We start from the raw sequence: 21,602 nt of genomic DNA, 5'->3' as shown, positions 1-21,602 counted from the left end.
GACTCAGCAAGGTTTCATGAAGACTACATTTGTGCTAATCTTTTTGAATTGAACAAAAGTTTCATATGTAAGGAGAGGAGGAAAAGAGAACATCTCAAACAGTCAAAGACGGGAAAAAATATGGTTTGGTCAGAAAAAAATCTAAGTAAACTATATTGAATATAACAAACATAAATAGAAAAGTAATGAGGAAAAAGCTAGAAAGGAAAATTAGGGTCAAATTCTAGAAGCTCTTGAAAGCCATGCTAAAGAAATTTGATTACTGCAGGATATGGAGGCAAGGAAAGTTTTTAATATACAATAAAAAACTATTCTTCTGACAACATTATAAAAGAACAGATTAGAGACTACCATAAGTGAACAGTGAGCATTTATTTAACATTAGTGGTCAGGGCCCAAACTGCATCATGATAAGCACTCCTCTTGGTACACAAACAAAAAATAAAATACTATTCATCAAATAAAGAAGACTCACTTTTAGACAAAACTACATGAGAGCAAATCTACTGATACTGCAATAGAAACTATTTATTTGAGACAGAGAAAGATTAAGTCACGGGCTTTAAGTATTCAGGAAAAATATTTCTTGACTGTCATTTACCTTTCTCCCATCCAATGGCTCAGAGTGGGAAAACAAAAACTTCCAAAATACAAAGCAGGTACTAATCAAATCTTGATTTTCAAGTTGATCATTTACCAAAGATGATAAAATTCACTGCCAATCTTATCAGTGAATATACTTTTAGGAGTCATTGTCAAGACACCAAAAGCAAATCATTCATAAAATATCTTGAGTATTTTCCATGAGTGATTTTATAAATCTTGTAAATTTCAGGAAAGCAAATACAGACTGAGGAGCTCACTGACTTTCCTGGTTGCCCTCAATTTTTGCTCATACAACTGCAAGAAGTTGAGATATACACAGTCACAATATAAGCCTTATAATTCAAACTAAACTAACTGTAATCAAAAACATAAAGAACTAAGAGTAAATAGAGATTCATTCAAATGTTACTTTAAACCTATACAGAAGCTATGAGTGTCAATAACCAATGAATCACTTCATAACCACCAGAAAGTTGATGCTTGAGGAGGCCTAAAAGCACTAAGGGGCTTATCAATTGATATATGATTTGTGGCCAGATATGGGATGGGAGGAAATTGGGAGGAAACTTTCATTAGTTCATTGACCAGAATTCTAACCCTGCCTGCCTCAGCCTTTTCTCTTCCCTCTATATATGCTGAAGAGAGAATAAATCTTGCTCTTTAACTTTGAAATTGTAGTATTTCAGGTTCTGGAGATGGAACTGTAGCATTCATAAACTCATGTTAATTCTGTAACACAATCAGTTACAGAAATCAACCTATATTCTAACCAACCTATACTCTAAGGTATACTTGAAGTTCTTTTGGAACACTAAGCCCTCTCGTGAAAAAAATACTAAATTTTAATATGCCAGCATTTTAAAAGGAGTTCATGTCATTATATATTTCAGATAAAGAAAGCTTTTCTCTCTAGTGATAGTTCTAACAGTTGAAAGAAGAATTAAGAAAAACTTAGTATTTGATTAATATTCTTCTGATTAGGCATGAAAGAGTGGGAGGGAAAGAAGCAAGAAGCTATGATTTACCTCATGCATATATGGATCTACAAGTATTTCAAAAGGTCCAATGGCCAAGGAGATATTCGACGCAGCTGTTGGAATGGTAAGCATGTAATGGAAGGTTTTCTTCCTCATATCATGGGTATACACTGTCTCCACCAAATCTCCATTGGAAACAGCCACCATTGCAGCATCCACTGTAAATTCTAATTTCCACGTACATAATTCAGAGTATGAATCAACACATGGGAACCAAAATCTAGAAAAAAGATCAACAGTGCAGAAAACATGTTGAAAGTGTAACCTACATTGTTTCTGCCACATATAAGTTATTTTAACATTTACAGAATATGCACAAGAAGAAATTTTAGCTATTTGCCCACTGATGTTTTTTACTGAGCAACCTGAAAGAATGTGATTAAAGATAAAGTTCTGTCTCCAAATATTATTGGCAATATTAATAAAATATATCATGTAGTACCTCCAGTTTAAACCCTGAAAAGAGGTAAGCAATTCTTAGTTTCCAAGTTTTTAATTAAAAATCATTTTTACTTGTATATTCATAGTCAGTTTTTATGTAGCATTCATTTTTGGAAACTAAAAGTGCTTACAAAAAAGTTTTTAAAAATACAATATTCAGAATCTATTCCAAAACGTCAGGAAACTGCTTTTCTGGAGTATGTGATGCATTGCATAAATTCAAACAGTGCTGGTAAAGCCAGACATAAAATTTCTATTCAATGTTCCATTCAGATCAGGTTTTACTATGTGCCAGGGTCTGTACTTGTTATTGAAACACAGAAATATAAGACATCATCCCTGGCTTGGAGGAGTTAATAATCTGAGGAGACTACACATAACATAATATTGCAATAACATGGTTAACTGTAGAGCTATGAGAATGAACTACAATTACATGCAACAATAAAAGTACATCTCACTACCACAATGTTACACAAGAAAGGCAGATATAAAGAGCATAAGGCATATGCTTCCGTTTAATAAAGTTCAAAGATAGGTGTAATCAATTTACAGTATTTTAGAAATCAGGATGGTGGTTGCCCTAGGGCAGGAGGCTATCAGGTGGGCAAGAGTGAATGGAAGTGGGTCGAAGGGGGTACTCTGCGATGCTGGTAATGTTAATGTTCTTTTTCTTGATATGAGTGTGAATTACACGAGTTTGTTCACTTGTGAAAATGTATTGAGCTTTCTATTTACAATTCGTGTAATTTTCTGTATGTTTTACTTTAATACAAAGTTTAAAAAAATGAAAGAATTGAGACGACTTTAGAACAGCAGACTTGAAAAGGAATGGAGGGAAGACAGGATTGAAGAGGAACAAGATTCAGAAGAGGTTCAAGCAGTTGGGGATCAAGCTCATACTTCTCATTTTACACTAAATACATGTATTGAATATTCACAGAAAAAAATGCAATTGAAAAAATGAAATCAACTGAAATACGTAAGAATTAGTAATCTACCTTGTGGAATTTTGATACCCACAAGAGAAAACATGAGCACCTCTCTCTGCCATACTTCCCTCTACACTGGGTACCACAAAATGAAGACCTCCTTTTGGCTGATCCAAAGAAAAATTGATGTGTATCTTTAGCACCTTTAATTCTGCAACAAATAAATACATACATACATTGATATATAAAAATATAATTAGGTAACAGTGGTCTATATAATAAGGGCAAAGACTTACACTGAACATAAAGTGGGAATCAAAGGCTGAGTTTTACATAAAAGATCACACTACTTAACCTAGTTTAGGCTTTTACCATCTCTTTGCCTACAGGAACTCAACAGTCTGCTTCCACTGGTGTTCTTACCTCCACTCAATTCTAGTCACTGCTAGTTGTGTTCTCCCAAAATACTGGTCAGACCATATCCCCCTCTCAACATTTCTGACAATGCTATACTGCCTAAAGAAAAGAGTTTAAAACTACCACATAGCTAGGGCCTTCCAGATCCCATTCAAAACATACTTTTCAAGTTTGTTGTCTTAGTACATTCTCACACAGATTGTTAACCCTACTTGTGACTTATGGAGTAGGGAGTGGGGTAGGAGGGAAGGACTACCCAAAAATTTACATTATGCAGCATTATTTACTGTTTGATTTCTAAGTAATAAATACGTGCTGCTTCTGTAAGATTAAAAAAGATGTTCCTTTTAATTTCCCTCCAAACATTACAACCACATGCACTTTCTCCAACCCGTGAACATGCAATGATGACCTTCCACGCCTGCCCCCTAAACTAGGCAACCCCCCTGCAAGGTCAACCCCTCCCCCCACCATATACACCAACAAACTATCCAAAAAGAGCAAAAACAAAACAAAGTCTTTTACTTCCTTATCTTGATTAATTTTATCAAGCACAATAAAGGTAGGCACAAGGTTATGTATGATAATTATAATGGCTGTTAACTTTATACAAGGAAATAAAGAAGATTCAGAAATAATAAGACAAAGTAAAAGTATGCAGAGTGGGTGTTAGCAGCCCTACGTTCTAGCCTTGGCTCTACTACTAATTAGTGACATTCAGCAGTTCACTTACTCTCTTTAAACCTCAGATTACTGTTCCGTAAAAGGAAAGAATTGAATCAGATGACTTTTTAGGATCCTTCCTTTTATAAAATGCTATAATTCTAAACTGAGTTAATACTGTGTGGGTTCTCAAATCTTGACAAATTGTTCCAACCATCTAATTTTTGTTTTATAACTTTCGCTTTAAAAGCAACAATGAACTGAGTTGCTTTTTGTCATAGCCCTTGATTGCTATTTTCCTGTTAGCCAATTATCTTTAAGGAAAAAAAGAGCTTCCAACTCCTGTATATTTCAACTGATTAATTTATAATTTAGGTACCATTAATTTTCATGAAAAGTTTCTAGTCACTGAATCCAACATGATTTTACTGTATACTCAACATGTTCTTGGTATTTTACCATCAACGTGTTTCCATAACTCTGATGGAACCTTAATGCAAAGTTCTCCATTTCCTGCATCAGGATCCACAGCACTAACCGCAGCTGCGTAAGCATTGGAAAAATAATTGAGATTTCTCCTGGGGGAATAAAGAAAAGAGAAAGCCAGCTTTAACAATAAGCCATATATTTCACCAAGCATTTTCTTAAATACTTGGCACCATTTGTTTGTAACCATTATATCATCTTACATAACTCATAGGAATGCTCTTTAGCCAAGTAACTGTTGCTCTATTTCCCAAGACTAAAACTATTAAATTATAAATGCAATGGCATATATAGTCTACTCACCAATGCTATGTGATTATTATGACTATCACATCCTTCATTAATTTTAGAATGCCAAAGCCACTACACTTTCCTAATACAAATGTAAAGAATATACATAGAGTTGAAGAAATAATTATTCTTTATCTGGCAAAAATTTGAATGGATTCAACAAGCTTTATAATCTGATAGAAATTAAGATGTTTAAAACAAATCAGAATGGGAATTAATTCCTCAAAATATAATACTGCTCCTCTCCACTCCCCAGTACATGAAAATGTAAGCTTAATGAAGGAGAGGAACTTTCGGATGGTTCACTGTTATATCCCCTAAATGCCAGGGAACACTAAAAAAATATTTGTTCAATAGGTACTTGGCCTTATTTCCTACTGAATGAAAACAATACACAGAAGCCTTATGAAAATATGAAAATGCTGTTCTCATATGATTTTCTAATTTTATTCCATAAAAATAAGTCATATATATATGTATATACATACACACACATGTCTCATTTCCTCACTGAAATCAGTTAAAGTAATATGGAAGAAGTGGAAGAAAGAAAAAAGACAAGGAAAGGCAAGAGCGAGAAAACAAGATCAGACACAATACTGTGAGCCGTATTCTTGTTGGGCACCTTTATGTCTATCACCTTGCCATTAGATAACTCCACAAAGTAAAGTCCGTGATATTTCACTAGCTTAATAAATTAAAAGACAAGTTTCATATACTCTACAGAGTCATTATAGGGAAAATAAAAGAGGAAAAGCCATGAAAGAAAACATTAAACTTACACACTCTCAATATGACGGAGGCCATTCCTCCCCCATCTCCAACTCTCTCCTAACTAGTAAGGATGTAATATTAACTATGACTTTTAACAACTCCAAAACACAAGGTTCTGAAAGTAGTTAAGCAGACTTCTCAATAATTTTAACACTTTCTTTCTCTTAGATAAATATGTAAAATAAAAGGTATTAAAAACTCCAGGACCGGGCTTCCCTGGTGGCGCAGTGGTTGAGAGTCCGCCTGCTGATGCAGGGGACGCGGGTTTGTGCCCCGGTCCGGGAAAATCCCATGTGAGGCGGAGCGGCTGGGCCCGTGAGCCATGGCCGCTGAGCCTGCGCGTCCGGAGCCTGTGCTCCGCGGCGGGAGAGGCCACAACAGTGAGAGGCCCGCGTACCGCAAAAAAACCCAACTCCAGGACCACAATAATAAAAAAAAAAAGACTGTTTTTTCACATACCAATTTTTTTTTTAATTATCATACTGTAAAAGTAACTTTTTTCCTTTGGTATATAATTCTATAAATTTTAACATGTGTAACCATCACCACAATCAGGATATAGAATAGTTCTGCCATCCACAAAAGCCCCTTGTGCGATGCCCTGTGTCAAATAAATGGAATCATACAGAATGCAACCTTTTGAGGCTGGCTTATCTCACTCAGTATGTCTTTGAAATTCATCTAAGGTGTCACATGTATCTACTGTTTGTCCCTTTTTATAATGAATAGTATTACATTGAATAGACTGTACCACAGATTGTTTATTCATTCGTCCACTGAAAGACATCTGGGTTGCTTCCAGCTTTTGGCTATCAGGAATAAAGCTGCTACAAATAACTGTGTAACAGTTTTTATGTGAATTTAATGTTCACTTCTGTAGTACAAACATCCAAGAGTGGGACTGCTGAGTAATATGGTAAATATAAGTTTAGCTTTATAAGAATCTGCTAAACTGTTTTCCAGAATAGCTATACCATTCTGCATTCTCATCAGCAATATATGAACATGCCAGTTGCTCTGCATCCTTACCAGTACTTAGTTAACATACTATCTGATTTTAAAAACTACTTTGTACATTTATAGGTTGCAATTTCTTTTCAGTAAAATTTCAAAAACATGAAATCTGAAAGATAGCTGAAGAACTTGTAATATCCTCCAGTTATCTGTGAAATTCAAAAATAAAAAAATCTTTGTTACACAAAAGGCCAAATTTAAACATTACATATTAAACCACTCATTTTTTTTAATGGAAAATTATTCTCAATCTCCTTACTTCCTGAGAGAAGGTAAAGTGGTCCAAATAAAATGGTGAGTCATTATAAATGGAATCTATTGGAAAGTCAGTTATGAGGAACAATCTTCTCATGGTCTGGATTTCAGTGTTTCCTTTCATAATATGAATCAAAAATGTTTCCTTTCATAATAACCTAATAAAAGCCAAAAATTACAAGACAAGACTATAAGTGTTTTCAATTTTCAGAATAATAATCATTGCAAAATATTAATATGCCCTTGCCCTATAACCACCACCCATTCTTCCTTAAGGAAACAAAGCTTAAAGATAAGTAATGTTGTAGGGGATACTTAAAAACTAGTAAATTAAGGTAATCAAAAGAATTTTCTCCAAGAACCTATTATAAACATCTATATTAAATTAAAATAATCTGTTAATTCTTTGTCAGATAAAGAACATGTGCTTCTTAAAACTGTGTGTGCAGATTTTGCAAAACTTAAGATTTAATTATTTGTAAACTTCTTCTCTGTTTAAAAAAATTTCATGGAAGCACAATATACATCAGAAATATATATATACACTCTAAGTATACAGTTCGATGAATTTTCACAAAACCAAAGTAACCAGCATGCAGAGCAAGAACAGAACTTTAGCAGCCTCCCAGAAGCCCTCTTGTAATCACTAACCTAGCCCTGCTTCCTACCACCAAGGGTAACCTATTATTCTGATATCTAATGAGATAGATTAACAACTTAATACACATTCTTTTGTGTCTGACTTGTTTTATTCAACATTCAGTTTGTGAAATCCATCCATATCATTGCATCTAGCTGTTGGTCATTCAGTCTCATTACTTTTAGAATTCCAACAGTGTAAGAATATACCACAAACTACCATTCTACCATTGATGGGTTTTCAGGTAATTGACAGTTTTGACTATTACAAATGCTGCTGTGAACAGTTCTGTACTTTTTTTCTTGGTGAACATATTGGATATACACGTAGGAGTGAGACCACCAACCATAGAGTATGTATACATTCAACCTCAATTTACATTTCTATTAGCTGTGTTTGAGAGTTCTACTCTATATCCGTGTCAACACTCAGTTTTTTCTTCTGTCTTATAATTCACATACAGAATAAAATAAGTAAGTAAAAGCCAACAGAAAAATCCACTTTCCAGAAATGGAACCAATATCAAAATTAATAAAAATGACTTCAAAAATAACTGAAACAACAATAATTTGATAATGATGCCATGAAATAAGGCTGCTTAGAGAAAACTCTGCCTTAACAAGTTTTTCTCTGAAAAAGTCTAGGGTATTTCACTGATAACAAGCTCAAACTTGAGTCAATTACTTTAAAGTAGCTATTGGTGAAAAGCTAATGAATTTCAAGCCACTAGAAATAATGAGTATAGATAAGAATAAAATGGCTTTACTGCTATGCATGTGTGATTACAAGTCCAAATAAGAAGCACCCTATCTAGTTCTAGGGTTACCACATTTACGAAAACACAACGCCAGAGAGTATTCAGAGCAGGGCAAAGAGAATGGTTAACAAATTTGGAAAGAGTTTTAAATGAGGAATGGTTGAAAGTATTGAGATACTACAGACTGGAAAAGAGAAAACTTACAGGAAAACAATTTTTAACTAGCATAAGTTTGTGAACATTATAGCAAAACAGACTGTGGCTCGATGTAATAAAGAACTTCCTAGCATTCAGAAATGAAAGGGGTGCTTTAAAATATAGTAAGCTCTCCTGAGCTGGACATATTCAAGCAGAAGGTAGAATAATATAGGAAAAATTCCTGTTGAAGTTTGGACTAAACAAACCCCTAAGTTCTTCCAATTATGACAACTGAATTCCAAGCAATACTACTAAAACAACTGCCAGTGAGGCACTGTGGGCTAAGTTAAAATATAAAACTAGTATCCATATTACTTAACCATAATCAAAAAAGGAATCAACCACTTCTCCCATATGATATCAGTAAAATAATAACATTTAAAATCCCTTTGTAGACGTCTGTATTAAAATATAGGACCTAGAAAATCTTTTTAAAAAAAAACAATTTAAAAAATCAATTCTAATCACTCTAAAAACTGCTCCAATCACTCAAAGTTACTTCATTTATATCTTAAGTTAGCTTCATTTCTACTGCCACTCCTTAATGGAAATGAAGACAGGAAACAGGAATTAAACTCATTCTTGAAACTCAGGAAAGTGGAGACTTTTCAAGTAAAATAAAAAAGGTCTTCTCAAAGCAGCAAAGCCTATCCAGGGAAGGAAAAGAAACAAGGAGGAAAGAGATGTCAGCCACTGTAGGCTACTCATGCACAGAAACAGTCTCTCTGGTAAAATCTACATTTACTTTATTCTAAGAAGAGAGAAATGTAGCAAAAAAAAAAAAAAAAAAAGAAAAGAAAAAACAGAAAAACCACCGAAGAGACATAGCTTCTATGGAGGCAAACTATACCTACAATATGTAGGATTCAAACAGAAAATATATTTAGAGAAACTTAAAGTGCTTAAATTATTTTCCTGGCAGACAATAAGCCAGAGAGAGAGAGTCAGAGAGACAGAGACACAGACGGAGAGAAAGAGAAGCCTTATAGATGTTACATAACCAACAGGTATTTTATTTGCTAGTACAGGTAATTTAACAACTCAGCTAACGTCTAGTTGGATTAAATAGGTAGAAATGCCTTTTAGTCCCTTATCTAAATGTTTCCCTTCCTTACTTCCCCCTGCAGTTCAAAGGTGCTGAATCTCAACCAAGGTAAGCACACTCTTGCCATTAAAAATAGGAGGGCCTGGCACCTTTACTTTAAAACAAATAAGGAGAAAATGTGATGAAGTAGCATATTACTTCTTTGAATGTTAGGACATTCTTGTACATATTCAAGACCAAATTTAACCACTGAGTTTTAAGTTTAACTTTCAATTTAAATCTGCTACATTTAATTTCTGTTTCAGCTTTAGCAGAAATTTTACTGCTTCATTAGAGAAAGAAAGTTACTTTAGAAACAAGAAAAGTAACAGAAGTATCTAGGGACATGCTAAAGACCTTAACTATCTGCCTTTGCCAAAGTTCTCTTTAAAAATAAATAACATCATTCACATGAGATACCTTTCACATCTAACTGCTAAGCAGTATTTCTTCTGAATAACTGGTAGGTTTCTGTCTTTTGCCTTACAAATCTTATAAACAATAGTGTTTCCCTCTTTCGTATGGCAACCAGAAATATCAAAACCAAACCTACAGTTTTCCTCTAGTAACTTAACAGTGTGGTACCCACCATCTTATACTTTTTTACCCTTTGTGCTCATTTCATTAGCTACTTTAAAAAAACTGTTGTCTAATAAAATTCTAAAACCACTCTCAAATCCTCTTTTGAACAAGTCAGAGAATAAACAAACACCAGCAAAAATAACTGTCATCTCTCTTAAAAAGTAATCAGGATTCTAGAGCCAGGCAGAAAATACTAAGTGACCATGGCTAAGAGAGCTCTGGTGCTACCTGAAAAGTTTAAATATACTCTATCGTTCCCAATTTCCTAACCTAACCTTCGAAACTATTCTCCTTTATGACTTCCTTTTCTTTCTTTATAATACTAAAAGTGATGAGGTATCTTCCCTATCACTAGAGAAAAGTTTTAGGGGATATCATCACCTCAAAATTAACATAGCAAAGCTTGCTTTCTCAACAGATTTGAAGTCCACTGTTCCTGTCATTGCACTGTCACAGATCATCTTCTTTGAGACCTGAGCAGCAACAACTGGTAAAGCAGCTGTGCAAACCCTGTTTTGTGACTGGCAGATGGAGAAGCTTCTTACCCTGTCATCAATGCAGAGTTCTAGGCTCGACAGGGTGGCTATTTTGGCCTCTGGCAAGGTAATGGCTCCCCTACCTGCTCTTTTACACATGCCTTTTCCATCCATTAGTGGTACATACTTACTGCTCCAAAGGCAAATGATTGCTTTTTTCTGGGGGAAAGAGGATGCAGATGATTTTGTAATAAGTCTTTTCATGTCAGTTCTACAAGAGTGGCTGTAAAAGCATGTAATTTCAACCACTCACCTTTATAGAATGGGAAGTCGCATGAGCAATTCAGAGACTCCCTTAATTTTCCCAACACCGTTTTCTCTTCTGAGTTTCAAAGATTTTAAACCAATGATTATTGGGATGATAAATATGTCTATTGATAAGTGTCCTTTCTCAACCCTCCCAATCCCTTAAAGCAGTGGTTCCTGCTCAAGCTTTACCTTTTATCAGAATCACCTGGCTGGCTAGTTGAAACACAAATTGCAAGACCCTATCCCCAGTTTCTGAACCAGTAGGTATGGGGTACTGCTTGGAAATTTGCATTTCTAACAAGTTCCCAGGTGATGTTGATGCTGCTTGTCTAGGTGTCACACTTTGAGAACTGCTGCCATCAGTCAAATATTATACATACAGACCTGTTAAAATATCACCTTGACTAAACAGAGTTTGCAGTTTGGAGCATTCTAACCCAAAATACGAAGAATCACAGAAATGATATAATCCGATGCTATCAAAACAGAAAAAAACAAGTGCCTTCAAATGTAGTTGACAGTATTTAAATCAGTACAAATCTTCCCAGGGCACAATCAAGTGAAATGCTAAAAAGAGCCATAAAAGAATAATAAGTAATCCTATTTTCCTAAGGAAATAATTCAAAGTAAAAGAAAAAAAAAAGATCTAGAAAATAATCATGTAATCCACAGTATACTGAATAAATGGAATATTACCCGACCATAAAAACAATAAAAAAACGAAGCCTATCAAGTTATACGTGGAAAGGTGAAAACAAAGTATTTAAATGAAAAATGCAGAACATAAAGCTGATCACAAAGATATAAGTTTACTCATAAAAATCAGAAGTAGCCTCAATAGATGCAATATTTAAGGTGAAGGAATGAGATATTTCAGACTATTTTTATGTGATATTCTAAAGCTGTCAAATATTTAGAGAATATTTTAAAGTAGTTTCTGGTCTACAGATTACAGTATCATCTAATTCACTGAAGATTACATTAGTATCTATGAAACTAACATTTTTTTAAAACTTTAAAAGTAGAAAAATGGCTAAGAAAATTTATTTAAAGTTCTCTGATAGTACTTCTTTAAAACTGCAGTCTGAAGAAAGGAAACTTAATAACTTACTATGTTGGCCAGAGCTAGTAAAATTTTTTGAACCAAATGTGTGCAGTGGTAGAAGCAACAGAAATTATAATTAGAAAAAAATAAATTGGGAACCAGAATCTAATAATAATCTAAAAAAAATCTGTTGAAAAAATTAATCCAACCAATGAAAAAAAAAACTGTTAGAAATATCGACTTTTAAAGTATGTAACTTACTGTTTTGATTCATTGTGACAAACTTCCAAGGTTGGATCATTATAAATAAAAGCAGCTTCTAAATCATTGATCCTTACTCGGTATATTCTACACTGTTTGCTGTTCAACTTGATTCTATTTAAGTTTGTAACTGTGGGAAATATAGTCAGTTCCACAAATCCCTGTAAAGATAAAGAATAATAATTTCATTAAAACGAACACAGGTATGTTTTGGAACATATTTCTTTGATTTCTACTACTTATACACATACTACAATCCAGAGACAGAATCCCAAATAGCTACACACATACAAGTACTCTCCAAGGATCTTCACTTCAGGTATGGCTGCCCTAGTGACTGAATGGGTGTGAATTATGTTACTTTATCATCCTGGTGGTTCACATTCACTATCAGTGAAAAGTAGAACATCTGCTAGGAAAGAAAGTAAAAGGACTACTCACAAATATAAGAATTTATAGACAGACTGGAATCCAAACAGAGAGGAAGGGGAAAAAAAAAAAACCCAACAGAGCAAAAAGAGAATCAAAACCACTTCAGTGAGTAAAAGAACAAGGCCTCTCAAAATAGGGTAAAAAACTATACCACCAAAGCTAACAAGTATGAGTCTGCTCATGGGAGGTAAATCAGGACATGAAGTGGCAAGAGTTACAAGAAACATTTAGGCAAGTAGGGAAAAATCTACTGACACCTCCAAGAGCAGCAGACACTTCAAAGTGCTGCATGATTTCCTACCAAGCAGTCCCAAAGCCATATATAGTTCTACCACCTTAGCTGTGTGGCGAGCCATCTATCTGAAGCAGGTACATAAGACGTGAGAGACAGCTAAATATACCGACTGTCCACCACCCTCTTGCATTGAATCAAATGGGAAAGATGGACCACTGAAACACTGAATGTATGTCCAGTGAGTTTAATATTCTGGGTTGGAAACATAAAATATGGAGGACATGAAATAGTAACATTTCAGGGGCTGCAACAGGAATATCTAAGATGAAATTCAGGCAATAACCATACAGAAGTGGATTATGACAACTGCAATGGCTACTATCTAATGAGCACTACTATATGCCAGACGTTACACTACTTTCATATGTTCTCTCTAATCCCATTAACAACTTTAAGAGACAAGTACTACTTTATACTTTTTACAGATTAAGAGTTAAGAAAATCATACCATCAATAAGTAGAGAACTGAGATTCAAACCCACATCTAAATGATCCCAACTGATTCCCATTATGCCATAATGTCTCTCAGTACAAGGCTTTTAAATAACATGCAAGAACGTAAGAATATTTTTTAGATAACATTCAGCCCAACTGCTCAAAAGCCTATTGATTCTACAGCCCCTTTTCCCCCAATTCCCAAATAAGAGAGTCATACATCCTTCAGTTAGACCATCTGGACAGAGTTATGTGGAAGCAAATAAGAACAGAAAAAAGCAGAAGCAAAAATACTGCTGATGAAGTCTCTGACTTGAAAGGTGTCAAACTGTGAGCAATTGTATGAAGATCCAAATTCCCTTAATTAGCATACCAGCAATCCAATGACCAATCTACATAAATGAGCTTGGATCAGCTGAAAGACAGCAAGGAGAACCAAGATAATGTCAAAAGTGAACTAGAAAAGATTACGGAAAGTGCTGTCATGAAGTGGTTACAGGAGCGAGACATAAGAATAGGCTTTTGCTTTCTAAACTAAGTTTAACAATAATAAACCAGTGAACGGAGTATACTTCATGAAGATAGGGAAAGCCCAGTCTCCTTGAATCATCAGGTCTCTGTACCACCTACAGCCCTAACCTACACCTGCCTGCAACATACAGACCCACTAACTGGCCTCCAATCCCTGTCAACCTTGGCTACTAGCATAACTGAAACCCCCCGGGTCATCTAACCTCTCACTTACTCTCTCCTCTTGCTCCTGCTCTCTCCCCACCACCTGACGGCGGACCATCCTCCTAGAGTCCCTACCCCTTTTGAAGTAACTCCCCTGTGCTATTCAGCCTTTTCAAAAACTCCTCTACCTGTCAGCCTTAGATGAAACATCTCTTGAATCCCCTTTGAAAAGAAGCTGCTTATTCTTTTACTCACTATAAATTAGAAGAAGGGAAAACAGGAAACCTCCTACTTTCCACTATTTCTACATCATTTATAGGCTTTTATACAGCATATGCTATAAGAGCAAGGGCACAATAGTGTCACTGTCTTCTTGAGGTAGACTGCCTGCATTCAAGCCCAGTTCCACTACTCAGTAAGTATATGAGCTTGAGCTAAGTTACTCTAGCTCTCGGTACCTCAGTTTCCTCATCCGTAAAACAAGAATATCGACACTACCTACCTATTGGTGTTATTATAATTGAGCAATTTAATACAAGGAATGCGCTTAAAATCATAGCTGGCATCAGTAAATGTTTTTATTATTGTTCTTTTCCTATGTGTTCAAGCCATACAGGTATACCATCCTCTGTTCCTTTCGTTAATATTGCCCAAATTCCCCAATACTCACTGAAGGTTCATCCTTTACCTTTCTAACCCATCTCAGCCATCACTCTACATGACATGAACGCAGATATAGCTGATCCATGCAGTATCACTGCTTCAAAGTTCCTTGATTTCAATTCCTACAATCTTCACTGCCATTCCAGGATAGCAATCAAGATCACACTCTGAAAGACACCTCATCACTGCTCAGGACTGCTCTGACGCTGACATTTTAAACTGCAATGCCCACCATGCCTGTACTTCTCTGCCAGTCCTCCTGTTCAACCACATGAAATTCTCCTGCTCCTTGGCCTCCTCCAGGTTCTCACGACAATCCTCCCTGGTATTTTTAGCGCTACATTCTTCCTCATCCACCCAAGAGCCTTAACTTGAACCACTCTACTGCCAATGATCAATTCTCTTGCCCTTCTGCTGCACACACCTATCTTTCCCTCCTGTTTAGGAATGATCCTTCCACTACTGCACTAGAGGCCATCCTCTGTAGTATTCTCAGAAATCCTGCTCTATTAATTACCCTCTCCTATAATTACAATCTCTCTTCTTTATAAGACTTTTTTCCATGACTACAAACATGTTCGACTCTCACTTATCTTTCTTTTAAAATCCTGAGATTTATGTCACCTCAAATAAATTAATTTTTGCCCTTTTCCTGGGGTTACTATATCTTGGTTCTGAACTGACACTAATCCCTGGAGTCCCAAAACATTACAGTAGTCCACTAGTCAGACTGGAAGTCTTTGGGGGTTTTTTTGTTTGTTTGTTTGTTTTTGGCTGTGCAGCGCAGCTTGTGGGATCTTAGTTCCCCGACCAGGGATTGAACCCGGGCCCTCGGCAGTGAAAGAGCGAAATCCTAATCACTGGACTGCCAGGGTATTCCCCAGACTGGCAGTCTTGGGAGGTCAAGTAATAAAGGGGTTCCCACGTCTAACGCAGAGTAGGACTGGAGATTATTTCCCCAGTCCAGAACATACAGTATACATTTTAGTAATTGGCAAATCCCCATATTCATTCTCCGACCTCACTGAGTGAGGACTACAGTGGAAGGACTAAGTGGACACCGCTGGAACACCCATCCCCCTTCTCCAAGATAGCAAATCAATGCAACTAGACATCTTTGGGGAACTGCAGAGATTAATGCCACAACAGAGACTTGAATGATGCCTACTACGTCTTCATTTAACTCAATTATTTGGCGAGTGCAAAAGTCAAGTAGGTTTTCGAGAATGATAGTGACTTATCACAAACTTGCCAATCACAACCATGTTTGCAGATGCAGTACTTTGACCGCAGCAAATCAGCACAGTTCTTGGTAGCTAATATTGCGACTAATTATCAGGCGAATTTTTTTTTCCCCCAATTCCTATCAGAAAAAAAAAAAATCAATCAGAAGCAGGTTGTCTTCCAGACATCAGAAACCCCTCACTGTCATCTAGTAACTATATCAACTCTCCTGCTCAGTCAAAACATAGTCCAAAAAGTCCCCTGATAGCCCAGAGGACAGGATAGCCCAGAGAATTACACTGGTATGTTATATTGACAACATTATGCTATCTGGACCTGGTAAGAAAGGAAGAGTAAGTTCTCTAAATGCCTTAATAGAAAACACGTGGATACCAGAGGCTGCGAGTTAAATCCCATGAAAGTTCAGGGGCCTGTCACATCAGTAAAGCTTCTAAGGTTCCAGTGGTCTGAGGCACATAAAAATAAACCTTCTAAAGTGAAAGACAAGTTGCTTCATTTTGCACTGCCCACCAAAAGGGGGAAAAAAAGGAGGCACAAAAATTGGTAGGCTTCTTTGGATTCTGAAAGCAATATACACATTTAGGCATACTACTTACTAAGCAACCTATGAGGCTATCAGCTTTGAGAGGGGTCCAGAGCAAGAAAAGGTTCTGCAGTAGGTCCAGGCTGTGGTTCAAACTGCCCTGCCACTTGGGCATTATGACTCAGCATATCCAACGGTATTGGGAACGTCCACAGCAGACAAAGATACTTTACTGACTCTGGCTTTCTTCAATAGAATGACAGTACACCATCATTCCTGGGGTTTCAGAGGAAACCCATGACTTCTTCTGCCAACAACTGTTTTCCATTTGCAAAGCAACTACTGGTTTGCTACAAGACCCTGCAGTATGACTGCACACATGATCGTGGGACTCCCCAAAATTTCATGTAATTTTTGTTACCTAAAATGGCCATTACGAACTCAGTATGTGCAGTAGCTTTCCATTTTTAAATGGAAACACCACCTCTGGACCAGGCCCAAGCAAGTTCACAGGCACAAAGAGCAAACAGCATGAGCAGGTGACTCAGAATCCAACGGGACTTGTTCCCATTGCATCTCCACCGCTCCCTCAATCCACACCCATGGCCTCATGGAGAGGTCCCCATGCTCAATTAAAAGAATAGGACAAAGCACAAGCCTGAATTATGAATAAGTCTGCACAGCATGCCAGCGCAGTTGGAAGTGGATGGTAGCTGCCATCAGAACCCACTGAAGTGTGGTCCTGAAAGACAACGGAAGAAAAGCCTACCGTGGGCAGAACGTTGGTGAATACAACTGGCTGTACACTGCTTACAGACGTAGAGATGACCTGAAGTATACATCTACACTGATCCGTGGCAACTGCTGGGTTGGCCAGCTGGTTAGGAATATGAAAAGAACAAGACGAGAAGACTGAAAATAAGAGGATGGTGGGAGAAGTAAATGTAAAAATGAATTTCTCAGAGTAGCTATAATATGAAAATATTTATGTCCTCACGTAAATGACCAACAGAGGCATCCTCAGAGACTGCAGAGGGAGCCCTCAAAAATCAACTGGCAAGATTATCTAGCCAGTAGATGTCCCAGACTCTTTCCCTAGCCACGCTGCTCAACATACAAAGTGGTCACTGGGGCAAGACCCCAAGGCTATGCATGAACCCAGCAACACGGTCTTCCCCCAACAAAGCTTGATCTGGCTACCACCACTGCTGAGCACTCACCTCCCAAGAGCAGTGGATCGAAATGAGCTTCTAATACGGGACCTTCCCAGGAAGGATCAGTCAGTCACTCAGTAGTAAAATGACTACATTAGACAGCTGGTATCATGGAGGGAGACAGTCATTTGTCCTTATATAAAAATAGACACATATTCTAGATTTTCCTTCCCTAACTATAATATATGTGCAAAAAGCCATACATGTCAACATGCTATCCCATACATGCCTCCATGTGTATAGAAAAGTGTGGCAGTGGGCTCTTACACACAAAATTACTCGTTTTTACCTTTTGTCCTATCATCCAGAGCAGCTGACACGATCAACTACTGAAGGCTCAGTTACAGCACCAATTGAGACCTCCAACAGGATGCCATCTTAAACTAGTGGACAATATGTCAGGTCATCTCTTCATAGCCAAAATAGATCTGGGAACCAAGGGACAAAAGTTGGAGTGACTACGTTCACCATTCCTTCAAAAAGCCACTGAACAATTTTTGCTTCTTGTCTTCACGACCTCAGGGTCAGTGTGTTTGGAGGCCTTAGTAGCTAAGGGAGGAATGCATCCACCTGGGCACAGAGTCATGGTTCTATTAAACTGGAAGCTGAGACTTGACCACTTCGGGCTCCTCATGCCACTGAACCAATAGGCAGACAAAGGGGTCACTGTACTGGCTGGAATGACTAGCAGCAACTGAGATTCTACTACACAATAAAAGCAAGAATTCCATCTGCAATCCAGGGGATTCACTGGAATGCCTCTTAGGTCCACGTGACCAACAGTCCTAATCAATGGAAAACTGCAACAACTCAATGAAGTCAAAACAAGCAAGGATGTAGATCCTACAGGAATGAAAGCCTAGGGCGGACCAAAAGAAATGCCGTCAAAAGGAAAGAGAAAAGCGAATGGGTGGAGGAATAAGGAAGCTGCGTATATCAACCCTGACCTTGACACCAGCTGAAGAAAGCAGAGGCTGTAGCAATTGATTTTCACATCCTTTCAACCACTTTTCTTCTACTGTCTTATATGAAAGATACTGGTGATAGCTAATATCTTAGATGGGAATAATGCTGAACTGCCATTTCTTTGCACCAAGAGATTAGTCCAGGGATCAGCAAACTTTTTCTTAAAGGGCCAGATGGTAAACAGACATAACGGGCCACACAGTTTCTGTCACAGCTATTCCACTTTGCCATTGTAGCTCCAAAGCAACCATAGACAGTGTATAAATAAATGGCTGTGGCTGTGATCAAATAAAGCTTGACTCACAAAAACAGGAAGTTGGCTAATGCCAACGCCTACAATAGCTGATAGGGCTTCGTTAAGTTGGGAACACTTTCATCATAACAAAAGACAAGAGAGGATGATGTGGGGCAAAAGGGGTAGACTGTTCTGGATATTCTCCTTTTGCCCCTCCTAATCTGCCCTCTCTGCTTTACTCTGCATCCCAGGAGTAGCATTAACTAGGCACGAGCCCTCTGGCTGCCTGTTGGGGTGATCAACTGGGAGGCACAAAGAGAAAACTGAAAGCAGAAGAAAATCGAGCTCCGTATATTTATTCCCCCAGGTTCCTCCCTGCCAGGCTGAAGGACGCAGTAGCTCCACTCTTCTATCAAAGACCATAGCTCCTGCATGGTCAGTGTTTCCTACAGGTACAGTAGGTTCTTGTAACCTCTCCCTTCCTTTGTTCTTTCAGGTTTAGAAGTGATAACTGTTTCTCGTTGCTAACCTAGGGTGCTCCTCCAACTTTTGTTGGTTTCTCTTAACCCTAAGTAGTCCCTTCATTACTTCCCTCAATTAATCTGTAGACTGTGCCTTCTGGGACCCTAGCCCATAGGCCATCTAACCAATCTTTCCAACAGGAGACGTAAAAATCACCTACAACTCCTTTCTAGCATTCCTAGTTAAGAGTCATCTGCAAGTCCTTTCTGCCTATCATAGTGCCAGGGGTAGAGGATGTGGAAAGGGGAACGTTTGATTAAAAATGGCTCAATCACTTGCTATCTTCATGCCCTTAAGAAATTTACTTATCCTCCATTCTTTCAGCTGCTTTATTTATAAAAATAAGGATTAAAATAGTATCCATCAAAAAAAATTAGCATCTACCTCATGGGGTTACTGTGAAGATTAAGTGAGGTCATACACACAAAACCTTAGAAGATGGTCTTACATGTAGTATGTACGTAATAAATGTTCACTATCAGTCAATCATGTCAACTCTATTTCTGTGCCATTTTGCTAATGATACCTCCATTCAGGGCTAAATCATTTCTACCCTAGATTATTACAGTAACCTTTAAACGAGACTCTTTAATCCTCGTAACTTCCATACCCAGTTCATACAACCCAACACACCTAAAGTATCCTTCCATGAAGTATAAGGTAAATAATCATATGTAAGGGATTTTGAAAGAGAAGTTCCTTAAATGAGGATACGGGACTTCATAAACCTTTAAGCATCCTTATAAATCTAAGATTCTGCGATTCTAATGAAAAGGTTACATTTTTAAATAGCTCATCTCAGTTACCGGGACAGAAAAGTTTCTAAGTACTGTAAAGGGTGGACTGTTATTGCTTATAACCGCTGAGGATATACTTACCACAACAGATTTTCTCTGGAAGTTTATGTTGTTGATGCAGACGACCTGATGAGTTGTACATTAAAGAATAAAGAAATATTTCAGTTATTAAATAATGCATAACTCTATCCAAGTATAAACAAGAACTGTGTTCTAGGCAGCTCAGAATCACACTTATCTTTCATGCTAAAACCCTACAAATTAGGGTAACTTGCTCATTTTAAATTTAGCAACAGCCACGAAAATAAATTTCTTTGGACAAAAATGCAACTTAGTACTTTAAGAAAAAGGTTTATTAACCTGCAAGAAGCAGTAGATCTGCTGAATTACACTGTCATTCAAACCATTTTCGCCCTACAAACACCATCCCCATCACCGTGAGTGGCTTCCAGTTTCCCACTAGGTCTCCCAGGCCCACGAAATCAGTTTCAAGCAATCACAAAACATAATTAATGAAAACTAAACGTAGAAGAAAGGGAGATGAAAAAATACTTATAATTTATAGGGCCTTGGGCTTTCAAAGCCCTTGTCTCCTTTCTTCCTGTTCATTCTGGCGGGCTCTAAACCAGTCGGCGGCATGAAGGGACCCCGCGGAGCTCGGCTTCCCGGCTTCCCTGGGGGCGGCGGGGCATTACCGGTCTCCGGCACCTGACACTCCCCGCTCCCCCGCGCACCCAACAGTCACACCCCGCGGCCGGGGCTCCCACGGCACCCACTCCCGGCCCTGCCCGATCTGCCGCCGCCAACGCCTCCAACTCGCTCCCGCGATTCGGCTCCGTCAGCTGTCTCCGCCGAGCTTCTGTCACGGAGATGCCCCTCACACCAAGAACGAACGGCGCCAGCCAGCCGACATCTTGCCGGTCACCTCTGACCTGCGACGTCAGCGGAAGTGGGACAGCGTGAGGGCAGGAGTCGGAAGTTATGTGTCAGTGGGCGGGGCTTGCCCGAGTGCCGGAGTTTTTTGTTTTCGTCTTTTCGTATACGGACGGTGGGTGAGAACTGTTTAAATTTCGGAAAGCGGCCAGAGATATTTTGTGGGTGAGGCGAACACAGCGAGAAGGAAAGAAGGAAACACTAAATTTTAGAGGAATAAAGATCTAGCGCAAACATATTGAACAGTATGGGGAAAAGGTTTTCGAAGAGCCAGGGGCTGGGGACTAGGAACCCGGGAAATAGGAAACCAGGAGAGGTGTGCCTCTGGTCTGCTGTGTGAAAAGACACCATAAACTCACTGGAGCTCAGTGATTTAGGCTGTAAAATACGTGATTAGAC

At 37.9% G+C, this 21,602-nt stretch overlaps 1 protein-coding gene across 6 annotated transcripts in view; it reads right to left on the bottom strand.

The window, feature by feature from the left end:
- The window catches only part of TAF2 (TATA-box binding protein associated factor 2), an 82,061-nt gene extending 60,844 nt beyond the window's left edge, over positions 1–21,217 (bottom strand). For 2 of the 6 annotated variants that reach the window (XM_082600881.1, XM_082600884.1), the window contains exons 1-6: positions 20,827–21,217; positions 20,352–20,406; positions 12,269–12,429; positions 4,556–4,674; positions 3,086–3,227; positions 1,632–1,863 (exon numbers count right to left, since the gene is read on the bottom strand). In XM_082600881.1, coding sequence (XP_082457007.1) covers positions 1,632–1,863; positions 3,086–3,227; positions 4,556–4,674; positions 12,269–12,429; positions 20,352–20,406; positions 20,827–20,909 — 792 coding nt within the window. In that variant the 5' untranslated portion in view covers positions 20,910–21,217. Of the gene's footprint in view, positions 1–1,631; positions 1,864–3,085; positions 3,228–4,555; positions 4,675–12,268; positions 12,430–18,039; positions 18,179–20,351; positions 20,407–20,822 lie in introns of those variants that run through there. The other 4 variants (XM_082600883.1, XM_082600882.1, XM_082600885.1 and 1 more) reach the window with 4 other exon arrangements.
- Between the last annotated feature and the right edge of the window lie 385 nt (positions 21,218–21,602).

This window comes from Mesoplodon mirus, assembly GCF_964341445.2.
Source record: "Mesoplodon mirus genome assembly, chromosome: 16".
Classification (NCBI taxonomy): domain Eukaryota; kingdom Metazoa; phylum Chordata; class Mammalia; order Artiodactyla; family Ziphiidae; genus Mesoplodon; species Mesoplodon mirus.
The sequence above is the reverse complement of the archived record's forward strand: the minus strand, read 5'-3'. Positions and strand labels throughout refer to the sequence as shown.